This window comes from Plecotus auritus, assembly GCF_963455305.1.
Source record: "Plecotus auritus genome assembly, chromosome: 8".
Classification (NCBI taxonomy): Eukaryota; Metazoa; Chordata; class Mammalia; order Chiroptera; family Vespertilionidae; genus Plecotus; species Plecotus auritus.
In genome coordinates, this window is record NC_137782.1 from 125,928,168 (window position 1) to 125,954,143 (window position 25,976).

General features: G+C 34.6%; 1 protein-coding gene across 2 annotated transcripts in view; it reads left to right on the plus strand.

Moving 5' to 3' along the window:
• The first annotated feature begins 4,743 nt into the window (after nucleotides 1-4,743).
• LRRTM4 (leucine rich repeat transmembrane neuronal 4) overlaps nucleotides 4,744-25,976 on the plus strand; it is a 745,526-nt gene continuing 724,293 nt past the window's right edge. Inside the window, exons 1-3 of one of the 2 annotated variants that reach the window (XM_080685825.1) lie at nucleotides 4,780-5,034; nucleotides 5,324-5,474; nucleotides 7,300-8,846. In XM_080685825.1, coding sequence (XP_080541951.1) covers nucleotides 5,471-5,474; nucleotides 7,300-8,846 — 1,551 coding nt within the window. In that variant the 5' untranslated portion in view covers nucleotides 4,780-5,034; nucleotides 5,324-5,470. Of the gene's footprint in view, nucleotides 5,035-5,323; nucleotides 5,475-7,299; nucleotides 8,847-25,976 lie in introns of both variants that reach the window. The other variant, XM_080685824.1, reaches the window with a different exon arrangement.

Sequence of the window (25,976 nt, forward strand, 5' to 3'; positions counted from 1 at the left end):
TGAACAGCAGGCCGCGTGGGGCAACCAGGCCAGCAGGGGACCAGTAAGAGGTGACCAAGCCGGCGTGGGGGGGGGGCCAGTTAGGGGTGACCACGCTGGCAGGGGGTGCAGTTGGGGGCAATCAGGCCGGTAGGGGGGGCAGTTGGGGGCGATTAGGCTGGCAGGGGGGGGCAGTGAGAGGCAACTAGGCCAGCAAGGGGCGGGGAGAAGTTGGGGTGACTAGGCTGGCGGGGGGGCACTTAGGGGCGATCAGGCCAGCAAGGGGGGACAGTTGGGGGTGACCAGCAGGCAGGCAGGTGAGCGATTAGGAGCCAGTGGTGCAGGATTGTGAGAGGGATGTTTGACTGCCAATTTAGGCCTGTTCCTCAGGATCGGGGCTAAACTGGCAGTCAGACATCCCCCGAGGGGTCCCGGATTGGAGAGGGTGCAGGCTGGGCTAAGGGGACCCTCTGCCCAAGCACAAATTTTGTGTACCTGGCCTCTAGTTTCATATAAAGCTCAAACCTTTTCCCCATGTTCAAATGTAGGACCAGTTGCAAGTGACCCGTCTGCTGTAGAAAACAGAGGAAGCATAGTTAGTTTTCCTCGTTTTTGTTTTGTTTTAATTATTGACACTATTACAGATGTCCCCCAGCTTTTCTCATTCTTGCCTACCTCCTCTCACACTTATTCATTGCTGTTTCTGACAACCAGGAAACTTCATGGTTGTAAAACTGGTACTACTGTAAAAAGGTTTGAGATGTCTGAGCCTAGAAGATGCCAAAGGTACTTCTATTTCTTATGGGCACATTGATATTTCCCTTTTGCCCCATTAGAAATAATGGGTCATATTTCCCATGATGAGGATGACTCATTTTTTTTTTTTCTTTTTCATCCATGTGATGCTTGTCAAACTTGATTTTTTCTGTTGTTGTTGTCTGTTTGTTTGGGCAGTGTACTCATATAGACTCTTTCCGTTTTCCTCAGGAATGAAAACAATACCACACTCACTCTCTCCCACGTACGTCTCCTTTATTCCATGGAAAACACTTGTGCACGTCTTTATCCAGATAAACTCTGCAAGTGAAATCCAAAAGCCAATCTCAACACAAGTTTTACTCTTCTTTCTCCCTTTTATTTTTTCACCCATCTCTTCTTCTTTTTTAAAAAATCTTTATTGGTGAAAGTATTATTTCTTCTTATCTCCTGGATTTCCCAGACAGAAATCAGATACCATTCTATTGTACTGGGCTCACTGCTAGAAACACATATCATGTTCAAGTAGCCCATAGAAGTCCCATTCACTACAATTAAACCTAGTAGCTGACATTCTTCTTCCTTCCAAAACGTTCCCTTTGGAAGGGTGAGTACGTGCGTGCATGTTTGTGTGTGTGAAGGTAATATCTAGAAATCTTCACACAACATCATTTGTCACTCTCTAATCTCTTGACCCTCTTATGTCCTTACAGTGTGTTCAAGGGACCTGTAATTGATTTTTGACATCATTCTTTATACATTCTACATATGATCTGTAATCCTATCTAATAAAAGAGTAATATGCAAATTAACCATCACTCTGCTACACCCACAAGCCATGCCCACCAGCCACGCCCACCAGCCAATCAAGAGCGAATATGCAAATAAACCCAACCAACATGGCTATGGCCACAGAGAGCAGGAGGGAGGCTTGGGTTTCCCCGGCAATGGAGGAAGCCAAGCTTTCTGCCTGCCCTTGCCGGCCTAGGCCTCCACTCAAGGCTACAAAATTTCAATGATAGAAGATACATAAACACAAACAGAAATGGCGGCAGCCACAGAGTTGGAAAGAGCAGGAGGCTAGGGTTGCCCCCCGCGATGGAGGAAGCCAAGCTTTCCGCACACCCTGGCCGGCCCAGGCCTCACTTAAGGCTACAAAGTTTCAATTATAGAAGATACATAAATCCCAACAGAAATGGCTGCCACCACGGAGCAAGCAGAAGGCTTGGCTCTGCTCCAGGCTACAAAGTTTCAATTGTAGAAGATAAATAAACCCCAGATACCACGGCTTCCGCTTGGGTCACCAGGGGGCGTGGCCAGCCTGCAAACCACCACAGGCCCCTCGCCCAGGCCACCTCACACCCCAAGGGGACCCCCACCCTGATATGGGACACCCTTCAGGGCAAACCAGCTGGCCCCCACCCATGCACCAGGCCTCTATTCTATCTAATAAAAGAGTAATATGCAAACTGACCATCACTCCAACACACAAGATGGCTGCCCCCATGTGGTCAAAGATCCTGCCCCCATGTGGACACAAGATGGCCACCACTAGATGGCCAGCAGGGGAGGGCAGTTAGGGGTGACCAGGCCTGCAGGGGAAGGCTGTTAGGGGCAAACAGGCTGGCAGGGGAACAGCTAGGCATCAATCAGGCTGGCAGGGGAGTGGTTAGGGGGTGATCAGGCTGGCAGGCAGAAGCAGTTAGGGGCAATCAGGAAGGCAGGCAGGTGAGCAGTTGGGAGCCAGCAGTCCTGGATTGTGAGAGGGATGTCCGACTGCCTGTTTAACGGGCAGTCGGATATCCCTCGAGGGATCCCAGATTGGAGAGGGTGCAGGCTGGGCTGAGGGACACACACCCCCCCATGCATGAATTTTGTGCACCGGGCCTCTAGTGACTTTATAATACAGCATCTATTAGCTTTTAGTACTTCAAACAACACTTCTATGTATGCAGGTTTACAACATAAATGTGGGTAATGTCATTGGATTTTTTTTTTCAATCCACTATCAAAAGCCCTTCTCATATCTTATATTCAAACAAAGAAAAATTCATTCATATATCTGTATGTGTTTGGTACATATAGGCACCATATATTCATCATATTTAAAATTTTTAAATGTAGAAGAAAAAATCATAAAAGATGAAATAAAAACTAATTCTATTTGTTACGCATATGGTACCCCCCATAACTTATAAATATTTTGGAAGATATTCTAAAACCAAGAAATATTTCTAAAAATATTCATTTTCAGTGATGCACAGTAACTCTAGCTGCTTATGTAATATTCATTTAAATGATCTCCCTTTTACTTTGGCCCAGTGCAAACAAAAATGTGTAGAGCGATAGACTCTCCTTCACCGGTGTTCTCTGCGCCTCTCTCCTTACTTTATAAGTTGTGGCCATCCTTTCCTCTCAGCATGAATAAACCATTTTAATTTTAATGGCAGCATGTGTTCCATTTCATGAGTTTTTTTGTTTGTTTGTTTGTTTTTTTAGAATTAATCCTCTATCATTAAATATTTGGGTGGGGTTTTGTTTCTATATAAACTACACTATGATGAACAAATTATATGTGTATTACTTATGTTTATTTTTTTTAATAGATAACCCCCCTTCATTAACCAAATAATATTGCCTCTTTTGGTGTGCATTTGCGTTTCAACCGGTATTAATCCTGAAGCCAAATGTAAACATTCTTAAAATAGAAATTCAGGTATCAGTTAATGGGAAAGCAATATCCTTGGGTTAAATATTATCCCTTTTGTTTTTTTCAGAAAACCTAGTATTTGGATAATTGCCTGTCACTGCATACTATTAAATCTGAGTCAATTTTTTTTTGTTACGTATATGATAAGCCCTCCCCACATATAAATATTTTGGAAGATAGTCTAAAACCAAGAAGTATTTCTAAAAATATTTATTTTCAGTAATTCTAGTTGCTTATGTAAAATCCATTTAAACTTCTCACACATGGTAAATTAGGTTAGCAAACTTATCCAGCAGTCTTTCTCTGTGTTACATTGGTTCATTCTGGATTGTTACAAAATTACTAGCCAGATGATTATGAAATAAACAAGTAATGAAGATGACCAAAATAGAAGTGTGATGTTATATTATTTTTTTTAAACTTAAGTTCAGGTTCAAATATAGTGTATAGGTTTTAAAAAATACATATCTCAGGTATTTCATCTTTTCATCCCTCCTAATTCTGAGGATATTCTGCACATTTTAGAGAAATACAGCAATGATCTAGATAGAACATACTTGCTTTTTAAATAGAAATGCACATTATTATAAATGACTTGCTGGAGAAACATTTACATTAAAAATGTAGACAAGTTTTTAAAAAGTAACTGTGCTAATGATACGAAGCTAGCATTTCTACTCTTATTTAACATGTAGAATCTCTTAGCTACCTGTACATTTGGTAATATAGTATTAAAGATAACTGATTTAAGACTAAAAATGTACACTTTTAGAAAGTAATAATCTAGAATATTCAATACAATGCACAAAATTGCAGAATTTATTTTATTACCAGAAGTTGAAAATTTAAAAATTAGACCTAAGATTTGTCCATGTAATTATCTTTAAAACTGATTTTATTACATTTTCCCCCTTGAATAAGATTGATTCTCTATGTGGTTTGTTTTTAAAATGTAAATAAATAAAACAAACCAACAGCAACAAAAATAAAGCTCAAATTAGTTCTGTTATTGAAAAAAATGTAATAAATTCCCTTGTGATGCATGCATATGCAGCAAAAATAAATAAATCGGGTCAAGGCAACTTTTAAAAATTACAAATTACATAATATTTAGAGAAGCAGTGTTTCACTTAATATTTGATATCAGAGAATGATACGCCATTGCATAAACCTTTCATAATATATTATTATTGGAGAGAAAAAAAAAGTGTTCCTGTGCCTTTAATTTCCCTTTCTGAGAGAGGGAAGGCTGCACACCACTGACAGGCTCACTTGTTCCCGTCTTTAATGTGCAATCTGTTTTCTCCAGCGGAGGGCACTCAGTGTATCACAAACTCAAGCATTAGCACCAACAAGCTCTGAGCATCATCAGTCTCTGGAAAGCCTTCTGAATTAGACAAGGGCTGCCTCTCAGCACAGCTACAAAACACTTTAAACCTGACCAGCTAAATGGATAAACCTAGCCTGCATGGCTTTTAAACTGGGGTCTCAGACAGCACAGGAGGCCTACTTGCTTCAAGAACTGAAAATCCAGAGGATGAATTGCTTTATCTGGGAATGGCAAAAGCCAGCACAATAAGGAATGCCAGGTATTCTGAAGATTTTCTTCTCTCTCTCTTTTTTTTTTCCCCCCTCTCTCTCTCTCTGTCTTTTTATAGAGAAGTTGGTTACCTTCAAGATGGGCTGTAGCTCTTTTGCACAGATTGCCAATTACTGCTGATGGGTCTCTGGTGAATTACACAATGGTCCTCAGAGCCTAGAAGCCCTCCCCGCACCCCCCTCCCTCCCAGAGCTTCTTTCTCCCTGCCCCCCTCCCAACCCATGCTGATTTTTTTTCATGTATGTATATATATTTTTTTGCCGTCCTCTCCCGGGAAGTTTGTATGGGGCTACTAGCTCACATGCGGGATCAGGATGGTGTGAATGACAGCCGCACTGTGTCATGAAGGTGGTGGTGGTTTCGGCACAAGAGACCAATTAAGAAGAAAGCTGAGAGAGGGGGGAACCGCTTTTGGATGACAAAGGATGGGTAAGTGAACTTTTGTTGTTTCCTTAGCAAAGCTGATCCTCTAGGCTTCCTCTCCTCAGTCGCGGTGTTAGCTGATAAAAGACTGGGGAAACCGGCAAAAAGCAGCAGCCTCTGAGTTTGCCAGTTGACTCACTATAGTTGCTATTATATTTTTAGATCATTTCCCTTTCTGTAGTTTCTTTAAAATTCGTAAATGCATAACACGGACTTAAACAGACTGGGGAGAAATCTCTTTCAGACTGTCTCTTCCGTATGCGTATCCACAGCTTGGGAATGGAGCATGAGATAAACATTGTGTTTGCTTCTGTATCTTGATAATATTCACGGTGCGTGTGTTTCTGGTCGCCGTCAGGAAGATTGTTAACACTTTGCTGCGTTCGTGGAGGGGTGGGGTCGTTACTTTCTCAGAGGTCGCACAAGGGCTTGTTTTATCTTGGGAGCTGTATCCTGACCACAGCATCCAAATTTCCAGCAGTCATTTGCCCGTCTTCTTTTTTTCAAGTGTGACTGGCTCCCCCCCCCACCCCCCCTTCTCCTGTCTGGGAGAGCTGGAATGTATTTCAATGAGTCTGTAGCTGGCAAGAGGACAGCGCAAGATCGGGTTTCAAATAGAAAAAAAAAAAAAAAAAAAGACTTAACTGGTTGAATAAAAGGAGAGGTTGTTTTTTGCTTAAAGGTTTGGCTGATTGCCTCTCGGTAAAAAAATATGAATATTTAAGGGAAATATTGAAACCGCAGCACACAGTAGTTTTTTTTTTTTTTTTTCTTCTTCCTACCGCTAAGAACTAATAAATCCATTGCTGACAGGGGAAAGAAATCCCTTAAGATACTAAGACTTGGAAATGCAGACTCAGTGCCCATAGATTGCAACTTTGTAGGTTTACAGAAGTTAATGGAGGTAGGGGAGGAAAAAAGTCCGTCAGACATTTGAGCAGTTTGGGATGGGGGGAGGGGAATGGTAGCTTGCGTTTCTCTACTTGTTTATACCCCACATTTGCAAAAGCAACTATGTTAAACATAACGGTAAAACGAACACTACGCGAGCGTATATTTCATCTTATGCAGGTATTTTAATGAGAACCTGAGGATCTCAACTTTGGAGTGTTTTGTGTTATCAACAGTCAGGATCCTGAGCTGTGTCTATCGCTGGGCAGGAGAGCTCGGAAGCAGCTCTTCCTGAATGTTGAGAGTACCTTGACTGTGATTAGTCTTCATACCAGGCTTCATTGGCTGCCCGTGCTGGTCCCAATGCCATTTTTTTTTTTTTCAGAGCTCAAACATTGTTTTTCTGTTATGCAATAATGATACAATTTCAGGCAGGACAGACTTGGATTACCTTGACATATGACTGAAGCTCCTTTGCCAAATCACAGCCTGCGTACTCAACTAGGAAAGATGTTCAAGCATGGGGGTTTAGGAAGTCACATTTTTTTTTTCCCATGACCAGAAGACTTGGTACTCCTGCTTTTGGTATGGGTATTCAACACTGACTAGCCAAATACTACTGTTATTAAAATGTCGGCATTCAGCAGTAAGCCAGGCTCAGTGCTTTTCCCTGCTGATGTATGCATGAACTCCTGAAACTCAGGGAAGCTGTTCACGGTTCTACAGCACTGTGGTGATTTAAAAATCAAGGAAGGACGAATGAACCTAATAGGAAACGTGCAGCCCTAAAGACAAGAAAAGCTTTAAATGTTAAGTGCATGGCTCTGACATCAACTGTCCCAACACTGCACTAGAGGAGATGCTCTTGATCTTGGTAAGCTGGGGATGATTTATCTGAATAGCTTTACGATGTGCATTTGTCTTCTTTTTAACATTGTAGGTTTCCGTTTAATTACGCAGCTGCGAGGCATGCGCGTGGTGCTAGCGCTACTTTCTACACTGCTGCTTGTTATGTTCACGGGGGCTCAGAGAGCTTGCCCAAAGAACTGCAGATGTGATGGCAAAATTGTGTACTGTGAGTCTCACGCTTTCGCAGATATCCCAGAGAACATTTCTGGAGGATCACAAGGCTTATCATTAAGGTTCAACAGCATTCAGAAACTCAAATCCAATCAGTTTGCTGGCCTTAACCAGCTTATATGGCTTTATCTTGACCATAATTACATTAGCTCAGTGGATGAAGATGCATTTCAAGGCATTCGTAGACTGAAAGAATTAATTCTAAGCTCCAACAAAATTACCTATCTGCACAATAAAACCTTTCACCCAGTTCCTAATCTCCGCAATCTGGACCTCTCCTACAATAAGCTTCAGACTTTGCAATCGGAACAGTTTAAAGGCCTTCGGAAACTCATCATTTTGCACTTGAGATCCAACTCATTAAAGACTGTGCCAATAAGAGTTTTTCAAGACTGTCGAAATCTTGACTTCCTGGATTTGGGTTACAATCGTCTCCGCAGCTTGTCCCGAAATGCCTTTGCTGGCCTCCTGAAGTTAAAGGAACTCCACTTGGAGCACAATCAGTTTTCAAAGATCAATTTTGCTCATTTCCCGCGTCTCTTCAACCTCCGCTCAATTTACTTACAATGGAACAGGATTCGCTCCATCAGCCAAGGCTTGACATGGACTTGGAGTTCCTTACACAACTTGGATTTATCAGGGAATGACATCCAAGGAATCGAGCCGGGCACATTTAAATGTCTGCCCAATTTGCAAAAATTGAATTTGGATTCCAACAAGCTTACCAACATTTCCCAGGAAACTGTCAATGCGTGGATATCATTAATATCCATCACTTTGTCTGGAAATATGTGGGAATGCAGTCGGAGTATTTGTCCTCTATATTATTGGCTTAAGAATTTCAAAGGAAATAAGGAAAGCACCATGATATGTGCGGGACCTAAGCATATCCAGGGTGAAAAGGTTAGTGATGCAGTGGAAACATATAATATCTGCTCTGAAGTCCCGGTGGTCAACACAGAAAAATCCCACCTGGTGCCCCAAACTCCCCAGAAGCCTCTGATGATTCCTAAACCGACAATCTCCAAATCTGAACCCATCCAGCCCACCCTGGAAACACCCAGCCCCTCCCCGGGGTTTCAGATACCCAGCACAGAACAGGAGTATGAACATGTTTCATTTCACAAAATTATTGCAGGGAGCGTGGCTCTCTTCCTCTCGGTGGCCATGATCCTCCTGGTTATCTACGTGTCGTGGAAACGCTACCCCGCCAGCATGAAACAACTCCAGCAGCACTCTCTCATGAAGAGACGGCGGAAAAAGACCAGAGAGTCTGAAAGACAAATGAATTCCCCTTTACAGGAGTATTACGTGGACTACAAGCCTACAAACTCTGAGACCATGGATATATCCGTTAATGGATCTGGGCCCTGCACATATACCATCTCTGGCTCCAGGGAATGCGAGGTATGAACCATGATCCTCCTAAAAGCATTTCTACTGCGGGAAAGGAGAGGTAAATGTTTGCAGCGCTAGAGGTGTCTCTAATCACTAGAAAGATTAATGACCCTTTTGCTTTTGGGTTTTGCTCAGTGTAAAAGGTTACTTAAGTAAATTACGACCACCAGGAAATTGACTGCCTTTTTTTTTTTTATGGTTGAAATTTGAAGGAAGTTCATTCAAGGATGAGATTAAGTTGGAATAAAGTACTATGTTACAACATCTTTTTTTTTTTTTTTTAAACCAGTTTGTATACAGGGGTTGGACTTAACACACATACACACAAACAAAACTATTCTAAGATTTCTGTCTGGTTCTTGTTTGACATTTGTAATGGAATAGAGAAGGAGAGGCCAGCTTAAGTTAAAAACAAAGTGATTTTACCAAAATTCCAGGAGGTAATGAAGATTTAAACCAAAGAGCAATTTATCCAAGGGTTGATTTTGTTGTAAACTTTTAGTTTTAATTAAAGCATGCAACAGGAATCTCACAAGGATAACTGTTTTTTTGTTACTTGCCATTTAGTTATTATACCAGCATAGAGAATGTCAGAGGCCTACTGTGTAATTGTATGAGGCTTTTATATACGTCCTCCTCCTTCCCTCCTTCCCTCCCTCCCTCCCTCCCTCCCTCCCTCCCTCCCTTCCTTCCTTCCTTCCTTCCTTCCTTCCTTCCTTCCTTCCTTCCTTCCTTCCTTCCTTCCCTCCTTCCCCCAGGCCTCCTTCTTGTTTTTGTTTGTTTTTTAATTATCAGACATAGATCACTTTTCAAGGGTTTTCTTAAGTGCTGGCTATTTGTATGTAATCAGAATGAAACTTAAGTTTCATTTTTGGGCTATGTCCCGGAAACTAAAATCAGGTCATGATGCTGTGGATGATTTAGCAGTAACATAATGGTAGGCAGGACAGGGGCTGTTTGTCAGTGTTGCTGTCATCCCCAAAGGAAATGATGTGTATTCTTGTTAAACTTATCCAAAACTACGTGATGCAAATGTATATAAATAAAAAGAGAGAGATTTGAGTTCTGGGTACTAGCCTTTCTGTGACATTTGCCTCAAATGAAGGCATTTCATGTTATACTCTTTTCATTTCCATGAGAAAAAGTTTGGACTCAGTTTCTGATTATTTATTTTAAAGATCACTTATAGGAACATGTTTATGAATAGAAAAATAGCCACAGATTTCAACTTGTCAGTAAGTAATACTGGATACAAATTATTCTTATCTTGGTGAAATTGATCAAAAATTGCAAAGACTGTGACTGCCAGGGCCTTATTGCTGGAATAAAAGAGTGAAGAGAGGTTAAGTTCTGGCACTATGTGGTCTTCATATCCAATTTTAGATGTTTACTTTTTCAAAATAAAGTTTTAATGAGTATTTAAAGATGTTGCTCTTTTTAATACTAGTTATAACAGTTAAAATATAATCTGTTCTTTGATAATGTATACCCAAATCTTTCCATAGTCTAAATGTAGATGCTAATGCAAATGTTTTCAGACATACACTGAGTTTGAAATAATCTCCAACTCAGTATAATTTGCAATATTAAGCTATTCTTCACAGAGTTCATTTTCTCTTTTTTAGTCCATGACTGAAAATGAGAAAAGTAACCCCGGATAATAAATTTCCCCAAAATACCTGTATATTGCCCTTAAACATTAAAGAGAATAAAAAGATTTCATATAAAAGTCTATATAAAGATGTCTTTATTACAGTCTGACACTTATAGAATATATGTGAATATTAGTAAAACAAGTTCATCCTATTTTATTCTAGATTCTTCTTATAATTTGAGATCCATTTAAAGGCTAGTGATATAAAAAGAAAGGAAAAATCCATGTCTATTCATTCATTTTCTCTTGACTTTTGTAATAGAATGGTGAGATTCTTAAAGAACTTGGATTAAGAACAGTGGATCCAAAACTTTTCCAGATTATTTTTTCAAAGACCGTAGGTATTACCATAATCGGGAAAAGATAAAAACTCATTTTATTCTGTGAAAACATGAGTGTTTAAAAACACAGTTTGATACTATATACTCTATGGAGATTTGAGTTTATGATTATGAAATTGCAGTGGCATTGTTGGGGATGGACATGGTGTTAAGGCAATAAGTAATGAAGAATTTAATTAAATGTTATAAGAATTTGTTGTGTTAAAATGGCAGTCCTACTGAAGTGGACCAAACTCTGCATGCCCTAAAAAGTAGAAAATGGCAGGCTATACATTTAAGACCAACTCCACTTTCCATTATGAGGGGTCCAATCAAGCCACATTTAAATGACTACTAAATTGTTTTGAAACATAAGCATGCAAAAACCAACCTTGCAGCCACCACTGTCCATTTCTGACAGGTCGTAATGATGGGTGGATATAACAAATGAGGGAAAGCAAATTTTTAGAAATTGTTATGAAAACCATAATTTTCTGTTATTTCTTGGTCACCCTGGAGTAAAATTTCTCCTGTTGAGAAAATTCTCTGCAATATGAACCCAAGCAAGAGGAATGATTTGCACAAGATAATGATTTTTTAAGACAATAGAGGTATGCTAAATTGTAGTCTGGTGTTGTTTTTATAATGCTTACATATCAATAGAGAATCATTAATATATTTATAATTTTGTGAGGTAGCTTTTTTCATATTCAAAATGTTAAACTGTACCCAACAAAGCCATAAATATTTAACTAGAACACTTAGCACCAAATGCTAATTTTCCAAGATAGTGCCTTGAAAAAAGTTTCATTAAATTGAAAATTCCACTTACACACGAATGTCATATTTAGTTATGATCTAAATCGTGAAAATATTCATGTTGTGTATTTCTTTTAAGAAGAAAATAAAAATATTAACATTTATGATTAGAATTATGTCTGTGAGCGACCACACAAATATAGCATGCAGTTTACAAAGTAAGTAAGTTGGGCTCTATTCTTTACAAAATTTAATTTTGACAAGTCCATGTGCACATTCTCTGCTAATAAATTGAAGGAGAACATTATAATAAGTTAGGCAGTAAAAATCACTTATATCTATAAAAGAAGAATAGAGTAGATAGTTATGAATAATTAATATGATATATGGCACAACTCTAACAGATACATACTTCTCAATCATCATACTTTGAGTGGATCAGTATGCGTGGTTGAATTGAATCATTTAATTTGTCTGTCCTCAATATGTTATCAGAAAAGATAACTTCAAACCAAAAGGACACAACTTTGCCTAAAACTTCGTAAGGTGTCATTAAAAGAAAAAATTGCTAATGCATACTTTGAAGCTAGCTTGTGAACTTTTGCATAGCTTTATCTCATTACAAAATATATAGGATTGTGAAGTCACTTCATTCTGCTTACCAAAATTTTAGGTAGAGATGATATAGAAAACAGTTTTGAATACCTAGTTCTTCTAGGATGTGCTTATCAACTGGAAATAGCAAGGACCTTTATAAAATTAGTCATTGGGAATATAGTATAAGAGAGAACATTTCAAGTTTGTTTTTTTAATTAAAAAAAATAAATCGGTAAAAATGAATGAGATCCTCCATCCAAGATTTTTAAGAGTTAAGTTATTGAAATATAATATTTAATGATCCCATAGTGCTAAAAGTACTGCCATTAGGAAAATGGGAGTATAGGTGACATTAGTTATATATTTTCCAAATACTTGATATTTTGGTTATATTCTTCAGAGTCGAGTAAGATATAAATATATTGGTTCTTATTAGGGGCTTTTATTATTTCTTTCACTGCTGTGCAGTGGGTTGTATAGACCATTGCTAACAGTTTATATTTATTGAATGTATTGGGTCAGGTTCAAACTATTGACGTAAGGAAGTTATTAACATCTTTCTACACTTTAGAAGTTGACATTATGAAGTACACTGAATGAATTTCGAAGAACTAAAAAGTATAATAAGTTCAAAGCGGATTCTAAGTGAAGCAGAATCAGTATCATTGAGTTAAATTTACACATTACCAATATAAAGTTATAGAAAATAGCCTTTATTTTGGTGGCTGTCTACTGTTATATTATGTGAAAATGTTATAATTGAAATTATACTTTGTATATTCACATAATGTATATTTATGTGTGTATATATCTATGTGTGTTTGTATGTTTTCAGAGAGATGGAAGGAAGGAAGGAGGAGGGGAGAGAGATAACATTAATATATTTCTATTAAAATTTTGTCCATTTTGAAGATTTGACATATTAGTGAAAAAAAAAAAACAGTTTTAAATTACCAGAATTTGTTAGGAACATACTTCTGAAGATGTACATTTAATCCTCTCTAAAATTGTAAGTATCTTGTGTTTAGATAGTCTACTATTCTTTCTGTAAAAAACATAACAAAACAGGATTTAAACTACACATGGTCATATTTGGTGTGACTTTGGACTGGTTCCTTCATTTCTCTGTGACCCATCACTGAATTGAGTCTATTTAACTAGCACAAATATAGCTCAAATCAAAACTTTTCTCAGATTAGTAAACTTTGTAAAATTGCTCCGACCAATCCCAGGACTACAAGGGCAAGATGAGAGATGCTTGAGAAACTGAGCTATTTATATTCATTGTCAATGAGAAAACAAAGAACTTGAGTTAATAATAAAAAAAAAAAAATGGCCTGCTTCAGGGACAAGTACATTACACACACCCATGAACACATATGCACACATGCAAAGACAAACCCACACATTTACATATCTTTTAAATTCTACCAAATAACTAGTTGTTTTGACAGCATTTAAAGTATTACTTCTTTTTTAAAAATCTATAGTCTGAATTTGATCCAATTAAAGTCACTTGTGAATAGCGTTTTCAGAGTGACAGCTGTCAAAAAGGCCTGACATTGCCAATTTAGGAACAATTTAAAGTGACGATAAAGGGTTCAATTTCTTTTTCTGAAATTAGCTCATATTCAGAATTCATAGACAAAGTTATAATAATTGCTTACTCTCTAGGATCCCAAGTTGAGATGTCTTAGGAATATATAGCTTTTGAAACACTCCAGTAATATTCACATCATTTCTGGATTTTTCTTCTTGAGATTTTTCTATATTCAATAGAATCTAGTCATCCTCATTCTCAGTAACTACATTTATAGATAACTTAATGCTTTGGAAGTTGTTCAGTAATATCATTGGGAATAGTGACTCATCAGAATTTTCATGTCTCTAGCTCTTCATGAATCACTAAAACAAAATGAAACAGTGGCAACCTGTATATCACTAGATACTGGGAGTTTTGAATAATTAGTATGCCTTTGGATTAGAAACAAAGAGCAACATGAAAGTTAGGTTGAATATGTTTTAAAAATTAAAATTGCCTTTTATAGTACCCAAAGAACTAGAATTCATTTGGTCAGTTGAATAAAATCTCCATATTCTTAAAATGAAAAAGAATTATGAGAGTATTTTTCTCATGCTCTCAAAGTACAGAAATTTTAACTGTAAGTTAAGACAGGTTGCGAAAAAGCACAGTATTTTCTATGATACCAAAATCACTGGCTTTTAAATAAACTGCTTTAATATGTTTGATATGTGCCAAGGCTATGATTTATACTCCTGCTAAATGGTTTAAAAAATAATGCTTTCACTGTCAAGAGCAATTAAGATCTAAACAAATGTAGATATGGGGATTAGTCCTTTAAAAGACAGAAGGTGGACTTTAAGTCAGATCTTACATATTACATAATATCCATAAACGTAAAGTTTGGGAATGAAATGATAACAAAGCTGATACATTTAATATTAAAGTAACTGTGACAATTTTTAAAAAATTCTTCCAAAAAGTATGAATAAACTTAACTAAAAGGAAAACATTGAGCAAAAGCTGAAGCCTGAATATCAGATAAATAATAAACACATGTATAACTAAATAAGATTATGATAAAATTTGACATTATCGTTTGTACATATAAAGGAGATATCTTTATATTTTAATATTATATAAATGGTATTCTTAAATATAAACATCAAAGTAACTGAGATTATAATTGCATTTAAATAACCATGTAAAATTAAACATCCATATATTCCCCATAAATATTTCTAAAAAACTGAAGCATATATTGCACACAGTAGAGTAATATATATTATACTTTTGAATAAGTCCTGTTTTTTTTAAAATATATTTTATTGATTTTTACAGAGAGGAAGGGAGAGGGATAGAGAGTTAGAAACATCGATGAGAGAGAAACATCGATCACCTGCCTCCTGCACACCCCCTACTGGGGATATGCCTGTAACTAAGGTACATGCCCTTGACCTGAATCAAACCTGGGACCCTTCATTCCGCAGTCCGATGCTCTATCCACTGAGCTAAACCGGTTAGGTCATAAGTCCTGTTCATTACTAACTTGTTCAGTTCACATGAATTGCTTTAAAAGTAAATGTTTGGGGAGATGTTAAAGTATTTAAAGAGATCAAAATAAGTTTGTTAATTCAGTCATTACCTCCATTTATTGTGATTGCTTTCTGTATTTTCAGACATCTATATCACCATCTCTTGGAAGGTTATCTTCTCCCCCTTACTTCAAATTTTTGTATATGTACTGAATTCTCAAACTCAGAGTTAGGGGTAAAGTTGTAATCATTAAACCTAGCAAGAAGGTTCATTTTTATTCTTTTTTAAAAAAAAATAAGTGTTTTAGTAAAAAGAAAGTAAGGTGCAGTAATCATTTTTATCAATTTTGTTTAAAAGAAAATTTTAAGGTAAACAAAGTAAATATAATAGCAAAACAAAATTTTCTACAAAAATTTACAATTTTAATTACTGTTTTAATGGTTGGAATCTTCAAATCTCATTGAATTTAAAATTAAAATGTATATTTATTTTTATAGTATGTTTGAGTATTTGATGCAGAAAGAGAAAATAATGGGTTTAAGAAAACTCACTGTCAAGATCTGCGTAAGCAAATCTATACTTTCAAATGGGAATATAGTTGTGAATTAATTCCATTTTGGGGTTATTTTTAAGTTTATAGCAAAACAATAGAACACTAAATTTGAAATAGCCAAATGATATAGACAAAGAAGGAAAATGAAATTGTTTTATTTCCGGAAAGTTAATGTATAATTTATATTCACTGTATATTTTCAGTTTTAAAGAAAAACAATTGTTGTTTTGCTGTCTTCTTTTAAAATCAAGCATCATTAAAGCATTAGAATTATACCTTATTTCAATTTATTTAAAACTGTTTAAACAATTTATTTATTTAAAACTGTTTAAACAACAAACAAACAAACAAAAAACAAGCAACATTGGGTATAAATTCTATGTTTACTTTATTAATTCCTCCCTCTTTCAAGTCACTTTTCTGAAACATTGGTTCTTTAATTTTTTCCTACATATCTAATTATTTGTGGTGAAGGCAACTTTTGAAAGTTGATTTTTTGTTTTCTTTTAAATAACTCCTATTAAATACATTTATGTTCAAATAAAGTCCTGAAAACATTGCTTGTTTGTTTTAGCATACATTTGATCATGATGCATTTCACTATTAAGTATTTGATATTTATAAATTTTAATTGACATCAACTATGGTTAAGTGTTTCCAATAAGACTTTAAAAAAGAAAATAAATAAATTAATTATGCCTGAGTCTTTTTTAGTGTGGTCTCCACACATGAAAAATTGTTATTTTCTTCTGTGCTTGTAGGTCTGTAAAAGTAATAGCAAAGAGGTCAGTCTTAAAATACTTTTAGGTTGATGGTCAAACCACAGCATAGACCAAAATTGCATTGGTCCATTGGTTAGATCAAGGGGTGAAAAAGAGGTCTCAGAGATTTGAAACTGACTCACTTTACTTCTGTTATATTGGACAAGTAAATATAAGTCTGACCTTTCTGTGATATAATTTTTCCATCTATTGAACTGGGATAATAACTTTTTAACTAACTTGTTGAAATGAGTAATGAGCTACTATTCAAAAACCATTCTGAACTCCTTCATAAAAAGCTTCAGTGTAAATATAAATGATTATTAGCCATAAGCCCTACTGTCTACTGAAAAATGCAAAATACAATGTGGCTGTATTATTTTCATTGTTATTATTATTATTCTAATGATGGTTATAATACTCCCTGATGTAGAAACAAGTGTTGTGGTTACATTTTTACTAACATGAATAAAAAACCTGACCTTTCAGTCCCCTGTCTGAGCTGTAAATATTTCAGTAATACCCCAGGATTGTAAAATACTCCATTGGCTGAACCTATTATTCACATTTTAAAGAAGCAGCATTTATAATTCTTTTATAGGTATTAACTCTAAAGAGGAAATAGGTTATAGAAAGAACTTATAAATTTCCAATCTGATTAAGTTTAGAGTCCTTAGGTTCATTTTCTTAACAAGTGAAGGCAGTTTTAATTTTCCCAAAGTGTTTATTCATGACAAGTGGGAATTTTTAAACAATATACAGGTTATTCTTGAATAAGAAGTTCATATGTGATTTTAAGAAGACTATTTCTCTGGAATGTATATTTGCTTACATATAATTTGAACTCTTATTTTTGCATGAGTATATTATACAATTCCTATTTTTGTCCCAATACCTGTAATATATTTTAATTTGAAATGCATTTCTTTTTAAATATCCCCATAGAATATATCTTGTTGCTATTGTGTGCTATGTAATAGAAGGTACCATTGGGTACATGTCCTTAAGAAAAAACAAACAAAAACAGCCTACAGACAAAAGAAAAATGGCTCTCTGATAGAAAAGACTACACATTGTTTTCTTTGTGATTGGAAAGACAAAAGTACTCTAAATTTTGTATTCTGCCGGTTGTTGAATATGTCTCCTCCAATTATGCATTTTGGAACTAGGGAAATAACCACAGGATGGGTTTATGGGCCCACTGAACCCACTGTGAAATGGACCTGAACTAAAAGGCCATTAGTGGCCTCAAGACCTCACTATTACTAGGGGACCACAGCGATGTTTTGGATCTCCAGGAATTAGTCACTTTAGAGGCAGGTTCCAGCAATCCTCCAAAGATCACTCTACTTTCCCCAATGCACAGTCAGCTTGGTAAATAGCTGTATGTCCTTTTGGGGAAGGCCAGGAATAGAAGTCTGAATGTTTGATAGTTTAGTAGGGTCTTTCCTCAAGGCGATCTGACCTGCCATTCATTCAGAAGGCTCTGGATCTGTAAACTGCCTCAAGTCTGTGAACTGCTTATGATGATTCAAGTTAAGACTTCTTTTCACCTGACCTAGCACTCTTCCACTTATACAGGTTAAGATAATAATTTATATAAATAAGAATTTAGTAGACTGCTCACATACTTGTTTTTTTTTCTCATGTATTTTTTAAAAAATTATCGTTATTGTTGAAAGTATTGCAGGTGTCCCATTTTTCTCACATTGACGCCCCTCTTTCCCAGGCCTTTACCCCACTATTTGTACTTTTTATCTAAGGACACTGTGATTAAATAGACAACATCATATATGGCTTTTGAGTTAAACTATTTTTATTACTATTTTGATAGTGTTGTCCCTTCTGATAACCATGCCTATCTTGTCTTTGGCAATGAAATGCTGGCACTAGGTCCATGCCACACAGGGAACTCATTTTCCCTTTGCATTTAGGGATGCCAGTTCAGTGGTAGCTGTTCCCACTGTAATTTCTGACCTGTGGTAAAGAGTGACAACAGAGACATTAATCCTGATATTGCCTTTCTTAATCCCTTTCCCCTCTCCAGTTGCAAGGTTATCAATCAGGTTTACATCTTGAGATATTGTCTATAGTATTCTAATCAGATTTTTTTTTAACTGGAGGAATCATTGCTTAGCCAGGGGTGGGCAACTTTTTGACTCGAGGGCTACAATGGGTTCTTAAACTGGACCGGAGGGCCGGAACAAAAGCATGGATGGAGTGTTTGTGTGAACTAATATAAATTCAAAGTAAACGACGGAGGGGAGAGCAAGAGAACCCTCCACTCTTTCGGCTCCACGGGCCAGATAGAACAGCCGAACGGGCCGGATCCGGCCCGCGGGCTGTAGTTTGCCCACTGCTGGCTTAGACTCTAATCATGAAATTTGAAAGATAAAAAAATATAAAATGTAAATGTAAATTTTTACCCTATTGCAAATAGTAATTCCATTGGCTCTCTACTCATGGTCTGTCTTCTCAAAGGACTGGAGAAAAGGAGAATTTTAAATTACTCTTTCAACCTTTTAGCCCTGTAACCTTGGTATAACCTCAGGAATGTGTGTACAATTCTCCACTCAAAACACGAAGATTAGTGAGGATAACAGCATCCATTCTCTCCCATTGCATTTCTTACTGAAAATTTACTGGAACATAGTGATTGATTGCAAACGCAAATATATTCTTTTATTAATGTTGTCAGACTATTTCTATTGTATTAATGCTAAATGGTTAGATACATGTTATTTTGAATTATGAACAAGTATAATTTTATGGGTCAACCTGACATTTTACTTTCCAATTATAAATGAATACTTCTAAAGAAAATGTTGAAAGCATGAGGTTATTTATAAAAACAAACAAAATAATTATAAAATATTTCCATTCTGCAGTAATAATACTTTTAAAATCTGCTACATTTTCTTCTGTAATATGCATATATATGTCTATATGGATATTTCTAAAAATAACGACATTGAAAACAGTATACATATATTTATATACTATAACTTTGAAGTTCAAATTTTGAGGTGATTACAATCACTTTTTAAATACTATATTTTGAAATTACATCTTTAAGATGTGTCATGTTTTACTTATGCCTTCCTTTTGTTAGACATTGATGATGCTTTGTTTCATTGTTATAAATATTTCTTAATTACCTCCTCATCTAGATAGATTACTGGAAGAGAAAATTCATAGTCAAAAGAATGAAAGCTTTAAAGTTAACTCATGTTAACAAATAACTCTTTCAAAAATATATTTGTATTACAACATGTATTGTACAAGAGTCATCGTTTTCCCATCTGTACGCCAATGTTATTTACTCTTCTTAAATTTAACAAGTAGACACATTATATATTTAATGTTTAATATTTATATTTTCAGATTGAATGCAGTAGATTTTTTCTGTATATGTTGTATTATCCAATTTCTTACTTTCAAATATGGCATATTAATAGTCCATGAGTCTACAGTAAACTAGTTTTCATTCACAGCTTTTTTATTTTTTTGCAAAGGCTTTTCCCATTCAGTTTGTAAGTAAACACTCACTGAATTTTGATCATTTCCTCTGTAGGCTTATTTTTATATTTAATTCTTTAAGCTACCTAAAATATTCTTCAGTATATCATGTGAAACATAGACCTATTTGTTTTTTTCTTACTAAAACACAATTTTAGTGTGTTTTACCTAATATTAATGTAATTTTCATATATCCACATCATTTTTGTGAATTCTGTATTCTTCCCATAATTCCCTCTATTCTTGTGTCGGTATTATATTTTTATGCTATTAAAGTGTTGAAATACATTCTTAATTTTTATAAATCTGTTTTTATTCCTACTACTGAATGTCATGTATTTAAAACAATTATCTCAGTCATTCTTTGCTATTAGTATTTAAAATAAAATTCTGCATGTTTTTCTCTTTGTCTTTTTATTTTTTCTGAACATATACACACACAATTTGTTTTGACTGAGATTATGTGGTTCAATGAATCCATAAGGAAATAATTAAATTTCTACAGTCGTCAAAAGGAATGTTATGAATGGCATAAAAATTGCATAGAGCTTCATTAATATTACCCATTTCTTACATCCCCAATAAGGATGAGTTGATTTGCTTTATTTTAAAATTCTAATACATATATAAGGACATATATGTATATATATGCATATATAATTATTATCAATATTTTCACCAAATCAATTCATTACATATTAAGCTAATTTTTGAAAATTTCTAGTTAAAAATAATTTTGTAAAATAGAAAATGTGTTAACTTTCTAATAGTTACTTTTTTATTTACTTAATTTCTATATTTTATTGATTAAATCTTCTAGAAAAAATATTAAATAATTATGGCCATTAAGAACATATTTTTCTCTAATTTTAACACAGACTGCCTCCTGTGATTTTATCCATTTTGTCATTTTATTTATTTGTTCACTAGTTTATCAAAAATGTATTGTGTATCTATATTATTAGTAGGTGTTAACATGGGACTTATTGCTGTGTTTACAATAATGAATGAAACATTTTATTTTAGGTAAAAATTGGTAACATTTATCTTACCTATAGTCTTATTTATAAAGTAAACATTCATCAGGATGAACTAGAAGTTTTACTAAAAATCTCTTTCTGGCATGTTGTTATTCTCTTTTTGTGAGGCATGTCTTTTTTCCCACTTTTTAGTGTTTTGTTTTGTTTTTTCAAAATATATTTTGTTTTTCCCTCATATATATCTTGCAAAATTTCCAAGGTAAACCTTAGCTTCACACACAGAAATAGGAGAGCTCTTTAAGAGCTGTCACAGAATCAATCACAAGAATGATCAAATTCTGACAATGGAAAATAAACTTGCAGGTTTTAGTTATTGAAAGTATAAATTATATATTTTTATTTCCTAATGTTACATGTTACTTGCATTATTGTAGTTCCTTTCATAATAGTCTTTCTTAGAACAGCTCTCATTGAATTTATTTTGTTTTGTTTACAATTTTAAAATCTCTCTTAATAAGGTGGTTCAATTGTATGCCCTTTTTATCAGTAGTTATATTTAATAATTTATCTTTTTCTAACACAAATAGTTAAAATATGGGCATTTTATTTCCCTGGAAATTTAAAAATATCTACTAAAAACAGCCTTTGTAGTACCTTTTTTGGGACATAATACTGAGAAACATTATAAATTTTATCCAGATTTGTTTTCCTTTTTTGTGTATTTGAATCGGATTGTTAAAGGATCATTTCTTAGAATACCCATTTTATTAAAAATGTAGCACATATAAAGACTTATTTTATGTAATAATTACTATTCTTAAACATCTTTTCTAGTTATATATTTGTTCATTCAATTACTATAGACCACTATACTAGAAACAATAAATGAGGCAGGCGTATGCGTTTGATCCCTGCTTTTATAATCCAGAATAAAATCATTAGATCATTAGATGCACATTTTCCTTAAAATGCCTTAAATATATAAAATTCCTCGTTTTTTTTAAATTTTAGTTTCATCAACTTATTTTTGTTCATAATTGCTAATGCTTTTAAGATTTATTGTTTTTTTTAATAGAATTTGAGGAGAATTATCTTCAAATTATAGGGAATTATATCAATATTCTATTTCCTAAGGTATAATATCACCTACACCTGAAAGAATCCCTCCACTAATATTCTTTGACATTCTGTGTAATTTTACCTTATCATTCTTATATTGCATTTTGCTTTCTGATATATCAAAATTATTTCTTTGACCTAAGATCAGGGGTTGGCAAGTTATTTCTGTAAAGGATCAGGTAGTAAATATTTTAGACTTAGGGGACATAGGATCTCTGTCACCGCCACCTAAATCTGCCATTGCAGCATGAAAGCAAGCATCTATGATAATAAAAGTGTAATATGCTAATTAGATCGAACAGCTGAACGACCTTCCGGACAACCTTCTGGAAGAAGCTGGGGCTGTGAGGGCCGAGCCCCTTGCATGAATTTCGTGCATCGGGCCTCTAGTAGAAAATATATAAAGGAAGGGTACCTCTGTGTCCCAGTAAACCCTTTTACAAAAAGTGAGTAGACTGGATTTGCCTCATGCCTTAGTTTGCTGATTCCTAATTTAGGTAATTTTTATAGGCTTTATACACACTGGAGTATTATCTTTCCAAAATAAACAACATACAATTTTCTCCTTACCTGGTATCTTCCTCTGCCTTATTCCCCTCTTCATAGAAAATATTTCCAAAAAATTCTACACCAGTCTACATTTCCTCATCCATCACTATCTTCCTCAACCCACTATAATCTGTCATCAGAGCCTATCAAGCCATCAAAACAGCTCTTGTTCACATTACCACTGACCTTATTATCACTAAATGGAATGCTCTATTTTTACTTTTTGCTTTACTTTGATATCTCAGTAACATTCAACACTTAGTTTTTTCTTCCTTCTTTAATTGTTTTCCTTCCTGGAGTTCTATTCTCAGACCATTCCTTCTTTATTTCTGTTATTTTTTTCTTTTTTGTTGAAAGTATTAAACATGCCCTCTCTTTCCCCCATTGACCTCTCCCATCCTGTCCCCGCTCCCCACCCCAGCCTTCACCACCCTATTGTCTGTGTCCATGGACTGTGCCCATGTACATATGAGTTCATTGGTTGATCTCTCGTCCACCCTTCCCCTTGCTTCCCTCTGAGGTTTGATAGTCTGTTCGATACGTCCTATGTCTCTGGGTCTATTTTTGTTCATCTTTATTTCTTCATGTTCCTTTTCCATATCCCTTTAAAGCTCAAATTTCTTTACCTATTTTCCTTATGGCTGCTTTTTCATATCCTTATGGCTCCCTCCTATACCTCCTCTTATGCCCTATACATTTATATTCATTCTCTCTTTCTAACAAATTTACATATACAGCATGCATTACCATTGTCGTGCAAAGAATAAATGTTATTTCCCTATTGCTTGACCTCTTCTCTGAGTTCTGACATGTATACCAATTTTCTGTTTGGCATCTAGTTTCAAAAGTAAGAAATGCCTTATACCCATTTCCAAACCACACCACAGCTTTTCTTTCCAAGCCTGTTTTTCTTTCACTGGTTCCTGTCTTGTAAATGAAGCTATACATTTCTGCAAGTCAGAATCATAATATTCATCCTTGACCCCATCTTCAACCTCACAATCCATAAGCAATCTATTATGAAGTTTTGTTGGGCTTTACCTCTGAAGTATCTTTCAAATCCACCCATTTCTCTCTAACTTTACCAGTGCCATCTTCTTGTTCTATTTAGCCTCCCCATATCAGCTCTTGCTCAATTGGATTTATTTTTTGCACTACTTACAAGGGGCATCTTTCAAAACAAAAGCTGGGCATGTCACCCTCCTTTATTTAAATCCATTTATTTAGTGGAGTCCTATTGTTTTTAGGATGGAAACTAAAACCCTTAACATAACCTCAAAAATTCTGAATAATCTGGCCTCTGCCTTCATAGATTCTTCTCACTTCATATTCCTCTTGATCGCCAGTATCTATCCAAGGAAGCCTTCGCACTCTCTACACTGGCTTCCTTTAATCCACTCTTATTTGCCATGCTCTCCCTTTGACAACATCATTGGATAAGGCAGCCGTTGAATGATACATACTCTATTCAGTCATCTCCCATTCATCACCTTCTAGGGAAGCCACTGCAGAAACCCTGGCAATGTCAAACAACACTATTTTATTCATGCTCACTACCACCTCTTTTTAACATAATGATTTAACTAATGTCCTTCAATTCGATTTTTTTTATTTGAATCTAATTTACCTAAGGGAAGGTAATAGATGCTTGCTTTTGTTTGACATTATACCTCCAGTGCCTCATTCCACATCTATAAAATAGGAACTTCATAAATGAAAAAAATAAATGATCGCATTTTCAAATTTTACCTCCATGCCTTTAAAAAAATAATAAGACTCTCTTCTTTGAAAAGTTTTTACACATTTTTATCTTGAAAAATTAGTAAGGTTATTATTCACTATTTAAAGTATAAAACTATAAATTAACTTTATGGTATAGATCTGGGAGTAGCACATTTTAAATATACATTTTTCTCACTGACTTTTTTTCATTAATATAATATATGCTCAAGATGACAAAATATGTAAGGGCAAAAAGAAGGAAAGTACTTTCAAATAACTTTGATTATCATTTTACTAGCATATTTGTATTTTTGATACATAAATAAAATTAATAGAAATAAATTGTTCATACCTGATACTTTAACTAACTCTATAGTGAGTATATTTATACATTTATAATCAACCATCTGCAACATAATTTAACTTAGTGGATCATATTATTTTACAAGGGTCCAGTGCTGTTTGGGTAATTGTTTCAATATTTTTGGAATGAACAAACACAAGACAACCACCTGTGCACTTATGTCTTTTTTAAAAATAATTAAAGTAAAATTATATATTTATATTTCAATCCATGTTCTCTATTTCAACATTTAAAAGAAATTGGTGGTGATTTGTTCCATAAAGATCTAATGGTATTTTGTTTTTTTTTAATATTCACCACCTTGACTACTAATGATATATATAATTTCTTATGTTTGTTTGACCTTTGTATACTTTTTCTGTATTATACGTTCATTTTTGTCAATTTATAATTTTATTGACTTACAATAGTTTTTAAATTTGTGTGTTAATCCTTTAGCTTCTATAAACATCATAGATGTTTTCCTCAGAGCTTGTCATTCATCTTTTAATTATTTTAGGTGGGTTTTTGGTTGTATAATTAGAAAATTAATTTCATCTTTTCAAATTATTGTATATTTTATTTTATTGTTTCTGCATTTTTGTATGGTACAAAAATTATCTCCAAAATATTAAATAAATATTTATTTTAATTTTTCTCTAATAGTTTCATTGTTTTATTTTTGGCATTCAAATCATTAATTCTATTAACTTGGTTGTCAAAAATTTTTACCTGTTTCCCAAGCTCATTTGTCATTTACTCACAGCTATGAAATGTTTCATTTGTTAATTACACAGTATTAAATACTTATATGTATATTAAAGTTTTATGCATATGTGTTATGTGTATAGATTATTTACTCACACATGTTTTCATATATATACAAATATATATGAATACACATTATCTACTATTAAACTATTTTATTTCTATAATGCTTGTATCATGCTGTTTAATTAATAGAATAGGTTAAACTCCATTTTATCATTCATATTTTAAATATATTTTTGGCTCTCATTTTCATCCCATGTCTACATTTGGTGTAAAATTAATAGATATATAAAAAGTGGTTCTTACTCATTATCCTGTTTTCCATTGCCTTTTATGCTCTCAAGAACCATAAAAATATTGTTAACACTTTGCTCTGTATTCTACATATTTTCTGTGCATATAACAACGAATATGTTTTTCTTTTCAATATTATA